The following is an 18,692-nucleotide window of genomic DNA, read 5'->3' as shown; positions in this document are numbered from 1 at the left end:
GTCCCTCCCTCAACAAGAGAACAACATTACTGAACTAAACCTACTTAAAGAAAAATTATTATCTTTTTACTGTAAGTTGAAGATGAATAATTGTGTAGAAGAATGAAGATGAATGATAGTGATTTACAGGTGAGGCTCATCAAGGTTGATGTCAGTCGCAGGAGATGGTGACCTCTGGTGGCAGTTTGAGGGATTGAACGAGCACATATGAGACGAGATGTGTCTGACTGCAGAACTATATACGTGACAGCAGTTTCAGGCCAGCAGCTTCAGACCGGACGTTAGGAGCTGACGATCACCTAAAGCCTGCTTTATACCAGAGATGGTCTCATTACTGGGAGATACCAGTATCTGTGGCTCTACCATTGGAAAAAGTGTAATGGCTAACTTGGATCACATGTGCCTTGATAATCAATCGCATTACAGCCTTGACGTCATTGAGGCTGTGTCTGAAATCGCCCCTTATACCCTTAAAAAGGGCATTATTTGAGAAAATATCCATTTGTACTGGTGTCTGAAACCATAGTGGACGTTATTGAGTTCACTCATTCAATCCGACAATGCACCGCAATAACAAGTGCACAACAGATATACACTCAACGGCTAGAGAGAATACCCACAATGCACTGTGAGAGTCGTTTGCCAAATGAATTCCTGCATCTGAACAGAAGATGGCGCCGCAACTGAATCATCCATCCATCCATTTTCCAAACCGCTGGTCCAATGTCTCCACAGCATAACAGGGCTGCCAACTTTTGAGTTTAGCTTGGAGTGTGTAAAAACAAATATTGCATCACAATAAGTGTAATTGTGATTGTCAAAACATTTGGTAACTAAATAGAATTTTATGAAGTTTAGTGACAACATGTTACAATGTTTACATTGTACAATGACTGGTAGGATACAGTTTTTATTATTGCTTGACAAAAATTTCAAGATTTCAATTCCATTCTTGTGATTTGATTCTGATTTTGATTCAATATTGACTAATTTGGATACATGTTTATTTTAAATTTTATTTAAAAAAATAATCTCACCTAATGCTGTAAACATAGAGGGCCCAATCTGCTGGTATTATTAAAGGTTAAAAATAACAAATTAAATTAAATATAATGCAGTTTTTTGTTATAATAACAATTATTTAATGACATAAGTAAAAATAATAAATATGTAATATAGTGCTCAGCAAGATCTCCTCTCTTTTTCTATTCAGTTAACATGCTATGATCATTAAATGGCTTTCCTGAGGTAAATGTAACACTATGTGACATAATTGTTCTCCTGCTGTTATACTGACCTCTTTCCGTGGTTGAAAAACACTAATTGGTCGATATTATGTATACTTTCGGTAAGTTGTACTGCATCTTTAAATAAAAAAGTAACAGATGATCGGTTCACGTGCACTTGAACTGAGGCGCTCAGCGATCTGTCAAGTCACATTTACAAGCGCCAAACGTATTTTTGTCTGAATTTCGTAATAAAATTGACGGAATCTAAGAGCTGAGAATTAGTTTAATATTAAATTCCGCAATTTTTCTGTGCATGAGAAAATGGATGTGTGGCGTGAGAGCGTGTGAAAAGTATCAATTGCGTGAGTCTCACGCTCAATGCGTGAGAGTTGGCAGCCCTGGCATAATATAAGACAGGTATAAATTCCTTTTTTATTGATTATTAAATTGTTAAATTAAGGTTTATACATGCTAGTTTCCATGACAGAGTTCAAGGTGAATGTTTTCATTACTACTGGAGCAAACATGTTGAAGATTAGCCGATGGCCTATTGATTCATTAAATGATAAGCTATTTCCTCACTAAAGTGGTTTATTCAGTGTTATGAAGCCTCTCCTCCATTGACATCCATTCAAAATATGGCCTCTGGTCTCCTTCCCAGCGTAGCACAGCGTTAGCTAGCGTTACTCTTTTTCTGGCTAAGTCAAGTCACCTTCATTTATATAGTGCTTTTAACAATATAGATTGTTTCAAAGCAGCCTAACAGTGATAATAGGAAATTAAAGTAACAGAGAGTGTTTTGGCTTTAAAGCAGCTCTAGAATAAAGTTATTGTCCAGCAAAAGTTAGTTTAGATTGATTCACTTCCGTCGCAACAATCATTAGTTATTATCTTAGGGGCCGCTAACACGACACCGTTCTAACACACCTTCACAGGGGAGGGACTGGTTGACACTTCAGGACTGCGTTGTTGTTGCATCCAGGCGCAGGTCCTTCATCAGATCCGGATACGGCGGACTGCGGTAAACCTCGGGATAAACAGAGAGACTAATATTAGCGTAGACGCCATCCTTCTTATGATGTAACGAGTACATCAGGAGTTATGGGAAGTGTTCCCGGTTCCGGCTGACCTAATCTATGCAGCCTAACATTGAATTATAGAAGTCTATAATGTGTTATGTGTATGCTAGGTCAAAGAGATGTGTTTTTAGTCTAGATATGAGGAGGAGGAGGGCTAAGAAGAGATAAGGTTTTGAAAAGTGGGCGAGAGTCAAAAGAATTGTTAATTTAGTTGTGATAGTGAGTCATTTTAGAAGTAGAGACATTAGCAGAGAAGGAAGAGAGGAGGGATTGGTACAGACCAAGGTCAGTTGGATCTTTCAATTTTCACCACTTCCTCTCTGCAGCCCTGAGTTTAGGACGATGTTCACGGAGAAGGGTGTGGCACGGGCTGGCCTGGAGGAAAGGGGGCAGAAGTTGTCCAAACCCAATGTTAGAGTGGAGAAAAGATTATCAGTTGCACTGTTAGTATCTAGTGTTGAGAGCTGATCAGGTGGAGGAAGTGTGGATGAGAGGAAAGAGGAAAGGCGAGAGGGTGAGAGTGAGTGTAAAGGTGGCCTGTGGAGGAGTGTGTGTTGTGTCCTGAGGCAGGTTGAGGTTAAGAGTGAGGAGGAAGTGATCTGAGATTGTGTGCAGCGGAGTGACCAGTGTATGGCCAGTGGAGCAGTAGTGTGTGTAAATAAGGTCTAATTGGTTTCCAGATTTGTGAGTAGCGGCAGTAGATACTCATTTGAGGTCGAATGAGGCGAGCAGAGTGTGGAAATCAGCAGCCTGAGGCTTTTCTATGTGGATGTTGAAGTCTCCAAGAATGAGGAGAGGAGTACCATCCTCAGGGAAGGATGAGAGTAACACAAGAAACTGCCAAACTGACCTGGTGGATGATAAACAACTACTAAAGGGATTTTCAATAGGACTGGTGGTGATAGTAATTGAATGTGATTCAAATGAGCTGTTGTCACACAGAGATGGTAGAGGATACAATTTCCAATCATTGGAGATGTGAAGACCAGTACCTCCTCTCCTTCCGGTCAGCAGAGGGGTGTGTGAGAAAGTGAAGTTAGTGGAGAAGGCAGCCGGTGTGGCGGTGTCCTCTGGTCTGATCCAGGTCTCAGTCAGGGCCATGACGCTGAGACCTGAATGACTAGAAATAGATGTAATCAGCTTCGTTTACAGCAGACTGGCAATTCCAGAGACTGATAGGAAAAGAAAGTAATGTACTAGAAGAAAAGTATGCAGGTTGTTAGGATTGCACTGCCTCCTATGTGTGACATTTGATTTACGTGTGTTAGTAATAGTAGGGATTTGGAAGCACATAGTGAAGACAGGTCACAAGAAAGATGAGAACAAGTTGTGTAGAAGAAGAAGGAAGGAAATAACAAGAAAAATAATACTCAAGTGCCTTGTCGGTGTCCTTGCTCGGTGGAGTCGCACAGGTAGAGTCTTTACAAAGATACAAGAAACAAAAAAAATACAAAAACACTTACAGTTACTGTCACCTCCTGTTGCCTGACTGCTTCTTCCTACTGAATGCTACAAACACACTGTATGAATAGCGTGAGCTGGCTTAGGCCGCGCCTCACTACTGAAACTTTGAACAAACCGAACAAACAAGACAACGCGATGATGTAGCTTCATGATTGTGTGAGAGGATAATTGGTGTGGAAATGGGAATGTACAGCAGAACGGCCTACGAACTCCTGTCTGAGTATTGAAGCTGATTCTGCTGATGAAACTGCAAACTTTCTTCAGGTAAACTTTCATCAATTGACTGCACTTCTGACTCCTGGTCTTCATTCATTATATCTGGTCCTGGTCTTTAACTGTAAATTCCTCTCCTTCAACAAGACAACAATAGGACTAAAACTAACGAAAAATGGTGATCTTTTTCTTTGTTGAAGAATGAAGATGAATGATTTACAGGTGAGGCTCATCGAGGTTGATGTCAGACGCAGGAGATGTGACCTCTGGTGGCAGTTTGAGGGATTGTTAGGGATGGGCGATTACAAACTTTTTTATTTTGATCCGATACCAATACTTTTTCTTACAGTTTTAACAATGCCAATGTAAGAACCAGTTATTTCTTAAATTGGTATGTGATTTTTCAAAATTATTTTTAGAAGAAAATATTAAATTACGCTTAAAGGCATATCACACCAACAAACTCCAGCTAAATGTCAGGGGTGTTTTGAAGTAAACATGAAAAAAGTATTAAAAACAAATAAAAGTGATGCAGAAACCCATGTTTTATCATTAACAATTTTAATATTGATATTTTTTTAATGGAATCAATACCAAATAAGTAGCTTGTGAGAATCGATACATACATATATATATATATATATATATATATATATATATATATATATATATATATATATATATATCAATACTGCAGGATCTATGAGCCCTTAAGGTTTTTACAAGTATATATGATATGATCACAAATACAACTTAAAACATTTAAAGCGAGAGTTACAGGAACACAAAAGGCAGAATAACAGAAGCTGATTATATTGAGCACTTTGAGAGCAAACAAAAAAAAAATTATACATTTTCCAAATTACATTATCAGAATAAAATGATCAATTATGATTTAAAAGCAGGAAATTGTTGTGAAATGAGAAAGCATAGATTGTTTGCCACAACTGAACATCACTTTAGGTTTTTTGACTTAATTTTAACATATATTTAGACAATAGCAATTCTCCAGCTTTAAACTTTCATTTAATTCCACTGTTACATCATGTTTCTTAAACTATACAGAAATTAATCTCATCACTGATGATCCCTGTCAATCATCAGTGGCTCCGCCCACAGAGCTCAGGATTGGTTCATTTGTGCTCCGCCTCTCACTGCAGAATCTTCCTGTTGATCTGAACAAACAATAAGATGAAGAAAGACTGACTGAAGTTCATCAACAACATTATAAAACCTTTCACAAGATACATAAAACAATCACACTAAACTGAAGAGAGTTTTATTGATTATATTGAGAAGAGCTGCAGATTCTGACACTTACTGATGGATTCTCATGTTTAGAAAAGCTCTGAGGATCAAGAGTCTTCAGGAGGTCTGCGATCAACGGTCTGTGTGAAAGAGAGCGAGAGATCGGTCATGTAATCATCTGTGATGGAGTATCTGACTTTGACCTCTCACTTACTGTGAGTGTGTCGTACAGGTCAGAGGTCGTGGACTTGAGCTCAAGAGCTGTATATGTGTCTTCATTGGGATCAGAGATCTACAGAAGAGACAGAAGGTCTTGCATCACAAAATATCACAATCACATTAATAAATATACATTTTTAAAAACATGATCAATGATAAACTTTGGAACATACACAATTTTATGAAAACACTATCAAAAAAGTTCCCTGACAATGTTCAAAGTAAAGGGCTTTTTCATATGTTTGTAATTTTAACAGTAAAAAACTGTAAAAAAAGCAATGGAAAAGACATGTTAATTGTAGCTTGTGAGAGATCTCTGTTAATTGCTTAACAGAGATACTCTTACTATATACAGTGAAAAACTGCAATAGCTCTCATGGGACATTTCATGTAATTTTACAGTAAAATACTGTTAATTGTACGGATTTTGGAAGTACACTGTAAAAAAAAAAAAACCTTAATGTTGCATTTACCGTACCTTACCATAAAAAATACAGTAGCAATTGTTATGTTTTACATCATTGAACACAAATTTACGGTAAAAAAATGGCAGCTGTGGTTGCCAGTACTTTACCGTAAAAAATGTGCTAGAAATATTTCTGTTTTATGGCATTGAACTAAAGTTTACAGTTAAAAAATGCAAGTGCTTTACCGTAAAAAATACGGTAAAAAAAAAAACAAACAAACAAAAAAAAACTGCCAGCTGTGGTTGCCTGTAAAAAATATTGTATTACAAACCAATTTGTCATAAAAGTTATTATTGAGAATTACGAGAGGTTTAGACGTTGATGTTTTATTGAAAATAATAATGTTTGAAGTCGGCATTATGGTGATCAGTGTTTGCTGTAGTTGGGCTCTTGACCCTTGACTCCCTAACTTTAGATTTTCTCTGACTGCTTTAACTGTGTTTATAAAACACATTCGTTATGGCATGAAAATCAGAGAGAAAATGTGATCAGGTGTTGATGGCTATTTATTGATGATGACATAAATCTCATGTAGTGGCCTGATCTCATAAAGAGTCTTATCTTTCATTATGTTTATTACTAATATATTTCTCGTTTTTGAGTGTAATAATTCTGTGTCACTACTACATGTGAGCCAGCCAGCAGTGACAAAGAAATAATCTTAAGAACTTTAAAAACGCATGGTGTATAAAAAATTTACTGATCTACTGTATGATATAGACCAACACAGACATAAAGAATCAGCATATGAATCTCAACAACGGTGACAATCAACAAAATAATCAGATAAAACTCTGAACACCACAAAACAAGCTACTAAAAAGTTGCAACAAAAACAACAGCAAAAATAAAATCAGATATAATAATAAAATAAAATACTAAGTAGGGTTGGGCGATATATATCGTGAGATTGTTATGCGCATCTCGTCAGTAAAGCCGGTTAATTGATTAGTAGTAAATCGCCCTCACCTGCTTTCAGATGGAGCGGCATTTACTACAAAGAACCGTAGTTAACTGACAAGCTGAGCAATATTGCATTAATATCGCGGACGTATCGCCAGCGATAATTAATGCGATATGGCTCAGCTTGTCAGTTAACTACGGCTCTTTGTACACAGCAAAAACTCCAGTGTTAAATTAACACTCCTGGGAGTATATGAGTCCACACTCAAGAGTGTTGAAGTTAATGAGATAATTAAGTGATTAATTTAGTGATGAATGATCATTATTGAAGACACCTGATGATAACAAGCAGAATCACTGAAGGAGAAAATCTCAAATTGTAAGCCACCATTATGGTGATGGGTGTTTGCTTTAGTTGGACTCTTGACCCTTATATTATTAACTTTAGATTTTGTTTGACTGCTGTATCTGAGTTATAACTGCCAGATGAACAAAGAGAGAAGTGATTTGATGGTGTTGGTTATATTGTGGCAATCGTCATTTGAACTTTGTTTTTGATTTACGTTGTTGTTTACAGCATAACTGTGATTCTGCATAAATATCCAGAATTTTAGATATAATACAAAGGATTTCTTAAAAGTTGTTTTAAAAAAAAATCTTTCTTTTAGGCACACACAGACATCAAGATTCAGTCAATGCATCTCAACAATTGTGACGAGCAGAATATTCAATTAGGAAAAGTAAATTACATAGACAATTCAGATCATAATTTATTCATACCGCAATGCATGATGGGAGCCATGAATGAGTTGTGATTGGTGGCAGCCACTGCAACATGCTTTATTATTGTCACCATTGTTGAGATTCACAGGCTGATTATTGATGTCTGTGTTTCTAAATAAATTCATTTGAAAGTGTTTTGATCAGAACAATGTTTATTAAATATTTTAGATTATAAGAAAAATACTGAAAATCACATGCTGTAAAATCACAAAGTTGTTGTTAACAAGTTAAACCAAACTATCTCAATAAGTTTAATTTTTCAGATCACAGCATGATTATGTCAAAACATAACCAACACTATCAGATCACACTTTTCTTTGTTCATTTGACTGTTATAAATCAATAACAGCAGACAAACAAAATCTAATGTTAATAATAAAAGGGTCAAGAGTCCAACTAAAACAAACACTATTCTCCATAACGGTGGCTTACAATTTGTGATTTTCTCCTTCAGTGATTCTGCTTGTTAACATCAGGTGTCTTCAATAATGCTCAATCATCACTAAATTAATCACTTAATTATCTCATTAACTTTAACACTCTTGAGTGTTAATTTAACACTGGAGTTTTTGCTGTGTAGTAAATGTCGCTTCATCTGAAAGCAGGTGATGGCAATTTACTACTAATCAAGGAACCGGCTTTACTGACGAGATGCGCATAACAATCTCACGATATATATCGCCCAGCCTTAATACTAAGGCAATTCAGCATAATTTATTCATGCTACAATGCATGCTTGGAGATATTGATGAGTTTTGATTGAATGCTCCCATCATGCACTGCACTTTCATCATCACCGTTGTTGAGATTCTGAGTGTGTCTGAAAGATACAGTAGTTCAAACCTTTATTGTGCACAATGTTTTAAAACTCTTCAGATTATCACAACACTGATGGATTACATGCAGAATCATAGAGCTACTACAGTCAATAATGTAAAATTATTAATATGAAAAACATCTCCATTCAACTGAAGCGATGAAGTGCACAGAAGTGTGAGCGTTTCCTTTCATCTGAGATGATTACCGAATAAATATTTTACTCCATGTTTCATGTAAGAAAAAGCTATATAAAATTAACAAAATAAAATAACATGAATTTCTTCAAAGTTTGGTCTTGATGTGGATTTTATAGTTTCTGCAGTTTTTCTCACTTTGCTTTCTCTTAATTTGAGCATATAGCTGAAACTAAGTGAAGCCACAACACAGAGATTAGACCATGTGTTTTGACCAGATAAAATATAAATCAATGAGAAATGATTGCACGTGAATGAAGTAATCTCTGATTGGTCATGTATCTTGTACAAAACCCTTAATGGCTTGAGTCATCATAAATTGAACAGTAAATTATAATTAAAAACTTAAGCAGATTGGTTAAATTCACTAAAAAAAACTTCACGGCCAAGGCCATTCACAACTATCCACTAAAATCAGCTTTATTTCATCATTTTCTTATATTATAGTACAAACTGGTTACCGCTGGATTGGGAAGGTTTGAATCCTGTCACTTTGTACATTTACAGTCTGAAACACAGATAACGGCTGATCGATTCATTCTCTGCTTTTGTGAAGTCATGTTTAGATGATTTACCTGTTTCACTGTGTGATCTTCAGATTTAACACTCCTTCGTTTCTTTCTGTTATAATGAAAGACATTAGCAGCATAATAATTTATTTTAAAGATTACTAATAATTAAAAACACAAATTAGCCATTTCCTACATTAGACCAAAAGTGAACTTATACAATCACTGCAGTTTTTTTATTGAGCTCACATTATAAACAGGATGAAGATGATTACGATGATGATGAAGATGAATAATCCTCCAGATGCCGCTGTGATCACAATCACATTCCTACCAGCAACATGATGAACTGAAAGAGGAAGATCATCATGATTAACTCTCCAAACTGATGAATGATGTGAAGATACAGGAGTGTGTTAATAAAAGCTTCACCTGTGACAGTTACAGCGTCTGATCTCTGAGATCCATGTTGATTGTGAGCCTGACAGTAGAAGCGTCCACTCTGTAGTGCACTGAAACTCTGTCCAGATCCAACAGCTGAGGTTTCATTCTCCTTAAACCAGATGAAGTTCAGAGCAGGAGGGTTTGAGTCACTGATGCAGTTCAGAGTCACTGAATCTCCCTCCACTATTACACCAGATCCACTCATCAACACTGAGACGTTCCTGGGAGGGTCTGAAACAAACAAACAAACAAACAAACAAACAAACAAACAAACAAACAAAACATTAACAAATAAAATTTGACATCACACACTTATTTGAGACTTATAAATCACAGAGTCACTGAATCTCCCTCCACTATTACACCAGATGGACTGATGGAGATCACAGGTTTCACTGGAGGATCTACAGATGTCAGGTAAAAGTATTTATCAGAGATGGCTGGTGGAAAATGTTCTAGGAAAGGCTACAGTTGGTTATTATTGGACAATTTCAGCAAACATCAGAGTATGATTTAATGCTAAACAGTGAAATTTTAAGAAAAAGGTTAACAGAAGGAAAAACTATTAAGACTGTATTTCAAATGTTTCAAGCCTCTCAAATTCTAGATAAATGTTTTAAGTTCTGGATTAAGTTTGATGATGAGTCTCACAAAACTGAATTTTCTGCAAGACTGTTTCAAGATAAATAATAAATAAATAAATAATAATAATATACACAATATAATATAATTCACAATATATGTATATAATGTAACCACAAAAACTGTGAGGGAAACTAAATGCTACATTTGTTTAGAGATATTTTATATGGATATTAGGAGCACACTGAGAAGCCAAAATACCGCTGCTTCACAGATTTCTCTTTCACCTCAGAGCTGAGCTTGAGACATGTGGACAGGCAGAGGGAACATATATATCATATATCATATTAATTTATACTATTTATATTATTGTTATTATTAATAATAATGATAATAATTATTATTTTGTGTGTGGTTCAGGGAGGGCAGTGCCTCTTGACCAGCCGCCAGTTTGTGGAATTTATGGTAAATTTGTTATTTATATACTTGTTTATATATACATTTATATATGTGACTCCCTGTATGTCACAGGAATAATTGTTTTTTATAATTATATAGTAATTCAGTTTATGGTTATATTGTGTAACCAAAGGTTCGCTCAACTATTCAGTTATACAATATTTAGTAGGACACATTTGCACAGACAACAGAGACTGTAATACATTGTGATGTATGATTTAGGGGAAACAGTTTTGAGTTAACTGAGAAAAATACTACTTGAGTATAAGAAGAAAGACTTACAAGAGTGATACAACACATGTTTATTGGTGTTTTGTTTGAGTGAGTCACATGTAAGGTGACACAAGATATTGTGATTTAATTATTCAAAATATATATAAATAATCTTTGAATTATTGTAATAAAAGATTACAAGAGTGACTCGTTACTGATAACAGCACAACTGTGTCTGTCTCATTGTTTTGCCAAACCGAATTAACTAGTCAGTCGGATGGCGGGCGTGCTGCATATAGCCTACATATTTTATAAGCATTTTATGTTAATTGACAAAGCACTGCATTTGAAAAAATTATATTTCCCTTTTCCTTCTCAGCCTTATAAATCTTTTGATTTTGAGACATATGATAATTTTTTTTTTTTCTTCCAGATTTGAGTGAAAACACAAGAGCTCCTATGGAACGTACTGATCATGTATTAGTGTTGTGTCTTAAACTCTGCTAGCTTTACAAAAACAAAGAGAGAAAGTCAATCTGTACTCACACATGACATTGAGCTGAACAGCAGGAGAGATGTGAGTGTGTCCGTCTACAGCACAGCTATATCTGCCTGAATCCTCTCTTCTGACTGACTGCAGCAGGAGTTCATTGTTTCTGTCTCTTCTCTCAGTTAATGGCTGTGAGTTTCTGTACCAGATGAATGTTGCTCTGTCAGTCAGAGCGCAGCTGCTTTTACATCTCAGAGTGACTGAATCTCCCTCTGTCACTCTCTCAGGAGACTCCACCTGAAGATCTGAACACAACACACACATTATATCTAGTGCTGCTGTCATACACTGATTATTATTCAACATAATGCACTGAAGAAGAGATAAACCTCATCAAACTCACCTGTGACAGTAAGAGTCACTCCTGGAGCACCAGTCCATTTTCCACTATCTTTTTTAGTGATGAATCTGAAATAGTACATGCGTGAATCCTTCAGTGTCACATGACTCAGTCTGACGGTGCAGTTCTGCTGTTTATCTCCCAGATACTGAAGCCTCTGACTGTATTCAGTGTCATTAGACAGATCTGGAGGCTCTTTACCCTTTATAGACTCTTTTGTCCAGAACACTTTCTCGATCTGATATCCAGTAGTAGGGTATGTATAAGTACAGTTCATTATCACTGTTGAGTCCTTTAGTGCACAGATGTGTGAAGGACTGTAACTCACACCCCAATCATCACTAGAAACCCCTGAAACACAGAATTCATCATGATTAAAATATTTTATATAATAAAATTATATATTTTATAAATATTTGATATTTTATCAGTTACAACAGACCATTCAAAACTTCATATTTTATTATTCATATTTTATTATGAAGAACTATTATAAGAAATATAAACAAAAACTTTGCCAGTATTATCTGCCCCCAATTTCTCCTTGTCGTTTAAGCTCGAAGTTGATGCTAGTGCATATGGTGTGGGTGCAGTGGGTGCAGAGCATTCAAAACTTCATATTTTTACCACTAAACAGAACAATTATAGGAAATATAAACAAAACTTCTCAGAATCTATAGAGTGATAAATGATCTCAGTGTGATTTACTTTGTTGTAATTGGTAAAACATTTAAACCATGGTGAATTCCTCCATCAACGTTCATAGACCACGAAAACATGATCATTTATTTCTATTTGAAAACAGTGACTCATCACAGGAAATATAAGCTCATCTTCTCAGAATCTATTGAGTTATAAATGTGAATAAATGATCTCAGTGTGAATTACTTCTTCAGCTTTGATGGAGGGTGTTGCAGAAAAGCAGAAGTAAATGTACAGAGACAGAGGAGTGAAGAGAGAACCAAGAAATCAGCCACGAACAACATGACACACTCTCAAATAATGAAACATATGACAAAAAAGACAAAAATAATCAGTAAAAAGTTGATTTATTAAATACCCAATAACATCTACATATTAGTTTTGTGGCTTTTCGTTCTTATCTATCAGCTCAGAGCTCATTTATGCTAGTGAACTCCTTTGACATGATACATTCTAGCAAAAGACTATTGGCATAACTTCCAAGCTAAACTCAAAAGTTGGCAGTTATGCCAATAGTCTTTTGCATATAGCATAAAACATGTTTTATGCTACTTTTGCAATAGCATAAAACATTTTATTTGCACTTTGTGCCAAAAAATGCAAGCATTGCAGAACAAACCTCGTTTAAAAGATCAACAACAAAAAATGGTGCTGACTGAAAAATTTAAAGCACAACCGTTTTTTGTTGTTGATCTTTTAAACGAGGTTTGTTCTGCAATGCTTGCATTTTTTGGCACAAAGTGCAAATAAAATGTTTAATGGCAAACTCATGTTTCCTTGTTGTTTAGCTGTTAATAAAATATGAGGGCTAGGGCCTATATTGGTTCTGTATAGGCCTATGTTATAGTTTTTAAAGGTTCCTGTTTTCTAATAGGCTAAGTGTCAGTTAACATCTGTGACTGTGACATCAGGTAGGCTATTAAAAATCAAATTATTTATTTATCCTCCCCCGCATTGTGTGTTCATGTTATAATTTGCGTTTACGGGATAAAAATGGTTTCAAATATTAACACTTGCTTATATCTGTGGCCTAACTATTAAAAAAAAAAAAAAAATCACTGCTGTAAATCTGTGCAATATAACAGTAGCCTACTTCAAAAATGACTTAAAATACCCAGCATAGAAGTGATATTCAATATGTATTACTTAAATACGCTCTTGAGCACATAAATAATAATATTTGCTATATATTGACATAATAATATCTGTTTTAGTATTTTTTTTCACTTTTCAGAACTGCAGGGTTTTTAATTCCCATTGTACGCAAAAAAAAAAAACAAAAAAAAAAACAACACAATGGCCAGGGCTTTTATCATTTGGTAGCATATTATTGTCTTTGCCACGGTTTTAAATAAAATAAAAAATAAACAGACATTCAACAGACCATTAAAAACTTCATATTTTTACCACTAAACAGAACTATTATAGGAAATATAAACAAAACTTCTAAGAATCTGTAGAGTGATAAATGATCTCAGTGTGAATTACTTTGTTGTAATTGATAAAACATTTAAATCATGGTGAATTCCTCCATCAACGTTCACAGACCACGAAAACATGATCATTTATTATACTATTTGAAAACATCGACTCATTACAGGAAATATAAGCTCATCTTCTCAGAATCTATTGAGTTATAAATGTGAATAAATGATCTCAGTGTGAATTACTTCTTCAGCTTTGATGGAGGGTGTTGCAGAAAAGCAGAAGTAAATGTACAGAGACAGAGGAGTGAAGAGAGAACCAAGAAATCAGCCACGAACAACATGACACACTCTCAAATAATGAAATATATGACAAATAAGACAAAACTAATCAAAGTTGATTTATTAAATACCCAGTGACATCAAAATATTAGTTTTGTGACAGTGACTTTTTACACATTAGGTGTGTTGGACATCGGCTGTGTCTGGATGTAACCGATCGGCGAGAGTAGCCGCGTGCAGGCGGGAGGAGCTGAAAACGGAGACGTGAAGTCGGACACTTTCTGGTTCCCGTATTGAACACTCACGTGGTGTTTGCATACTTTACCACAGCTGAAGTGAAATAAATGCAATATTTGCCTAATAATGCACAGATGTTTCATTCAATACTTTATGTACTGCTTCATACAGCGTCTGTTTGAACAAGAATAATGTTCAACGTAAGCTACTATCAATGAAGTGGAGTCTACGTTTTTTAATCAGTTTTAATTTGATAAAAATGACACAATATAACATCGCAACGACATGAAGAGTGTTTACTGTTATAAAAAAACTGATTTGTGAGCTTTAGAGGAACTAAAGGTGTTCGAATAAACACGAAACACACGTGATCGTTGTCATGCGGTGAATCCGGCCAATCGTGGAACAGCTGTGTCGTCATCAGCCCTTGTGCAGCCGCTCTTGAGAAGCTGCGCTGGCTGAGTTCTCCGGCTACTCTCGAATCGCTCTCGCGGTACTTTGATGGCATACATCACAGTCACGTGGCATCGGCGCTGTATCAAGTCGGACAAAATTTCTAACCGGCATGCACTGCTTCAAGTCAACCGACGATCGGTCTGCGCAGAGCTGCATGAAGTCGAACAAGCCCATTCACTTCCGAGAACTTGAGCCAAACATATTCATGATCTGCTTCTACAGTGATTTTTGTCCAATCAAATGCTCTGAACTTTGAGAAAGTCCCTCCCTCTAAACCATGTGACACTGACTAGCAAGTAGCAAAAGACTATTGGACATTTCTAAAAGGGACGAGCGTTTGACATGTTCAACACAAACTTCCTGTTTCAGAGAGAAATATGTGAGAACAGGACAGAAGAAAGTGCAGATCAGCCGCTCATGAGGCCTTAAATAAAACATCAGTGTTTCTAATGTGAATGTAAGAGAGACTCACCGTGAATCATGAGCAGAAAGAAGATCAGAGGAAGAGGAGGAGCCATTCTGACCCACATCAGCATAACATATATCTATAATACAGCATTCAATTCAATTCACATTTATTTGTATAGCGCTTTTCACAATACACGTAGTTTCACAGCAGCTTTACAGAAAATACACAAATCCACATTACAATTTAGAGTGATCTGTTATCAGAGGAAACTTTCTAAGTTATGTATTTCAGAAATATATACAAAATCACTGGTAGCTAAAAAATTATTAATTTAAACAATGTAATAATTTAAGGCAGAAACATTGAGCTCATTGAAGTAATGAATACTTGCGTTAATATAATCATCACTTAAACAAGTATGTAAATCACCCTATTCTTAACATTTCTCGTATAAAGACACGTATGTTATATGAGCAATAATCATTTAAGCAAGAGTGTGTTTGTCTTACCGTGTTGAAGCTCATCAAATCAACAGCAACCAAATGACTGACTGTTTTAACTCAAGCACTTTAGCTTTACAGTGAAGGACTTTGTGTGGTTAACACTGTTTATTAACACCCTCCGACAGAAATATCACTGTCCCTCCCTCAACAAGAGAACAACATTACTGAACTAAACCTACTTAAAGAAAAATTATGATCTTTTTTCTGTAAGTTGAAGATGAATAATTGTGAAGATGAATGAAGATGAATGATAGTGATTTACAGGTGAGCTCATCAAGGTTGATGTCAGACGCAGGAGATGGTGACCTCTGGTGGCAGTTTGAGGGATTGAACGAGCACATATGAGACGAGATGTGTCTGACTGCAGAACTATATACGTGACAGCAGTTTCAGGCCAGCAGTTTCAGACTGGACGTTAGGAGCTGACGATCACCTAAAGCCTGCTTTATACCAGAGATGGTCTTATTACTGGGAGAGACCAGGATCTGTGGCTCTACCATTGGAAAAAGTGTAACGGCTAACTTGGATCACATGTGCCTTGATAACCAATCACATTACAGCCTTGACGTCATTGAGGCTGTGTCTGAAATCGCCCCTTATACTCTTAAATAGGGCATTATTTGAGAAAATATCCATTTTTACTGGTGTCTGAAACCATAGTGGACGTTATTGAGTTCACTCATTCAATCCGACAATGCACCGCAATAACAAGTGCACAACAGATATACACTCAACGGCTAGAGAGAATACCCACAATGCACTGTGAGAGTCGTTTGCCAAATGAATTCCTGCATCTGAACAGAAGATGGCGTCGCAACTGAATCATCCATCCATCCATTTTCCAAACCGCTGGTCCAATGTCTCCACAGCATAACAGGGCTGCCAACTTTTGAGTTTAGCTTGGAGTGTGTAAAAACAAATATTGCATCACAATAAGTGTAATTGTGATTGTCAAAACATTTGGTAACTAAATAGAATTTTATGAAGTTTAGTGACAACATGTTACAATGTTTACATTGTACAATGACTGGTAGGATACAGTTTTTATTATTGCTTGACAAAAATTTCAAGATTTCAATTCCATTCTTGTGATTTGATTCTGATTTTGATTCAATATTGACTAATTTGGATACATGTTTATTTTAAATTTTATTTAAAAAAATAATCTCACCTAATGCTGTAAACATAGAGGGCCCAATCTGCTGGTATTATTAAAGGTTAAAAATAACAAATTAAATTAAATATAATGCAGTTTTTTGTTATAATAACAATTATTTAATGACATAAGTAAAAATAATAAATATGTAATATAGTGCTCAGCAAGATCTCCTCTCTTTTTCTATTCAGTTAACATGCTATGATCATTAAATGGCTTTCCTGAGGTAAATGTAACACTATGTGACATAATTGTTCTCCTGCTGTTATACTGACCTCTTTCCGTGGTTGAAAAACACTAATATTGGTCGATATTATGTATACTTTCGGTAAGTTGTACTGCATCTTTAAATAAAAAAGTAACAGATGATTGGTTCACGTGCACTTGAACTGAGGCGCTCAGCGATCTGTCACGTCACATTTACAAGCGCCAAACGTATTTTTGTCTGAATTTCGTAATAAAATTGATGGAATCTAAGAGCTGAGAATTAGTTTAATATTAAATCCGCAATTTTTCTGTGCATGAGAAAATGGATGTGTGGCGTGAGAGCGTGTGAAAAGTATCAATTGCGTGAGTCTCACGCTCAATGCGTGAGAGTTGGCAGCCCTGGCATAATATAAGACAGGTATAAATTCATTTTTTATTGATTATTAAATTGTTAAATTAAGGTTTATACATGCTAGTTTCCATGACAGAGTTCAAGGTGAATCTTTTCATTACTACTGGAGCAAACATGTTGAAGATTAGCCGATGGGCTGTCGATTCATTAAATGATAAGCTATTTCCTCACTAAAGTGGTTTATTTAGTGTTATGAAGCCTCTCCTCCATTGACATCCATTCAAAATATGGCCTCTGGTCTTCTTCCCAGCGTAGCACAGCGTTAGCTAGCGTTACGCTTTTTCTGGCTAAGTCAAGTCACCTTCATTTATATAGCGCTTTTAACAATATAGATGGTTTCAAAGCAGCTTTACAGTGATAATAGGAAATTAAAGTAACAGAGATTGTTTGGCTTTACAGCAGCTCTAGAATAAAGTTATTGTCCAGCAAAAGTTAGTTTAGATTGATTCACTTCCGTCGCAACAATCATTAGTTATTATCTTAGGGGCCGCTAACACGACACCGTTTTAACACATCTTCACAGGGAAGAGACTGGTTGACACGTCAGGACTGCGTTGTTGTTGCATCCAGGCGCAGGTCCTTCATCAGATCCGGATACGGCGGACTGCGGTAAACCTCGGGGTAAACAGAGAGACTAATATTAGCGTAGATGCCATCCTTCTTTTGATGTAACGAGTGCATCAGGAGTTATGGGAAGTGTTCCCGGTTCCGGCTGACCTAATCTATGCAGCCTAACATTGAATTATAGAAGTCTATAATGTGTTATGTATATGCTAGGTCAAAGAGATGTGTTTTTAGTCTAGATTTGAGGAGGAGGAGGGCTAAGAAGAGAGAAGGTTTTGAAAAGTGGGCGAGAGTCAAAAGAATTGTTAATTTTGTTTTGATAGTGAGTCATTTTAGAAATAGAGACATTAGCAGAGAAGGAAGAGAGGAGGGATTGGTACAGACCAAGGTCAGTTGGATCTTTCAATTTTCACCACTTCCTCTCTGCAGCCCTGAGTTTAGGACGATATTCACAGAGAAGGGGGTGACATGGGCTGGCCTGGAGGAAAGGGGGCAGAAGTTGTCCAAACTCGATGTTAGAGTGGAGAAAAGATTATCAGTTGCACTGTTAGTATCTAGTGTTGAGAGCTGATCAGGTGGAGGAAGTGTGGATGAGAGGAAAGAGGAAAGGCAAGAGGGTGAGAGT

At 36.1% G+C, this 18,692-nt stretch overlaps 1 protein-coding gene across 1 annotated transcript; it reads right to left on the bottom strand.

Annotated features, from left to right (window-relative positions):
- Positions 1-5,340: 5,340 nt before the first annotated feature.
- On the bottom strand, positions 5,341-15,346 carry LOC308687942 (B-cell receptor CD22-like; the record flags this gene model as incomplete). Its single annotated transcript, XM_081360761.1, has 8 exons — positions 5,341-5,373; positions 5,448-5,525; positions 9,403-9,476; positions 9,560-9,740; positions 9,914-9,975; positions 11,372-11,620; positions 11,719-12,066; positions 15,289-15,346. The coding sequence occupies 8 exons, from the start codon at positions 15,344-15,346 to the stop codon at positions 5,341-5,343; spliced, it is 1,083 nt and encodes a 360-aa protein (XP_081216887.1).
- Between the last annotated feature and the right edge of the window lie 3,346 nt (positions 15,347-18,692).

The sequence above is a fragment of the Scardinius erythrophthalmus genome (assembly GCF_964197995.2).
Source record: "Scardinius erythrophthalmus genome assembly, chromosome: 3".
Lineage (NCBI taxonomy): Eukaryota > Metazoa > Chordata > Actinopteri > Cypriniformes > Leuciscidae > Scardinius > Scardinius erythrophthalmus.
Note: the sequence above shows the minus strand (reverse complement) of the source record. Positions and strands in the feature narration are given on the sequence as shown.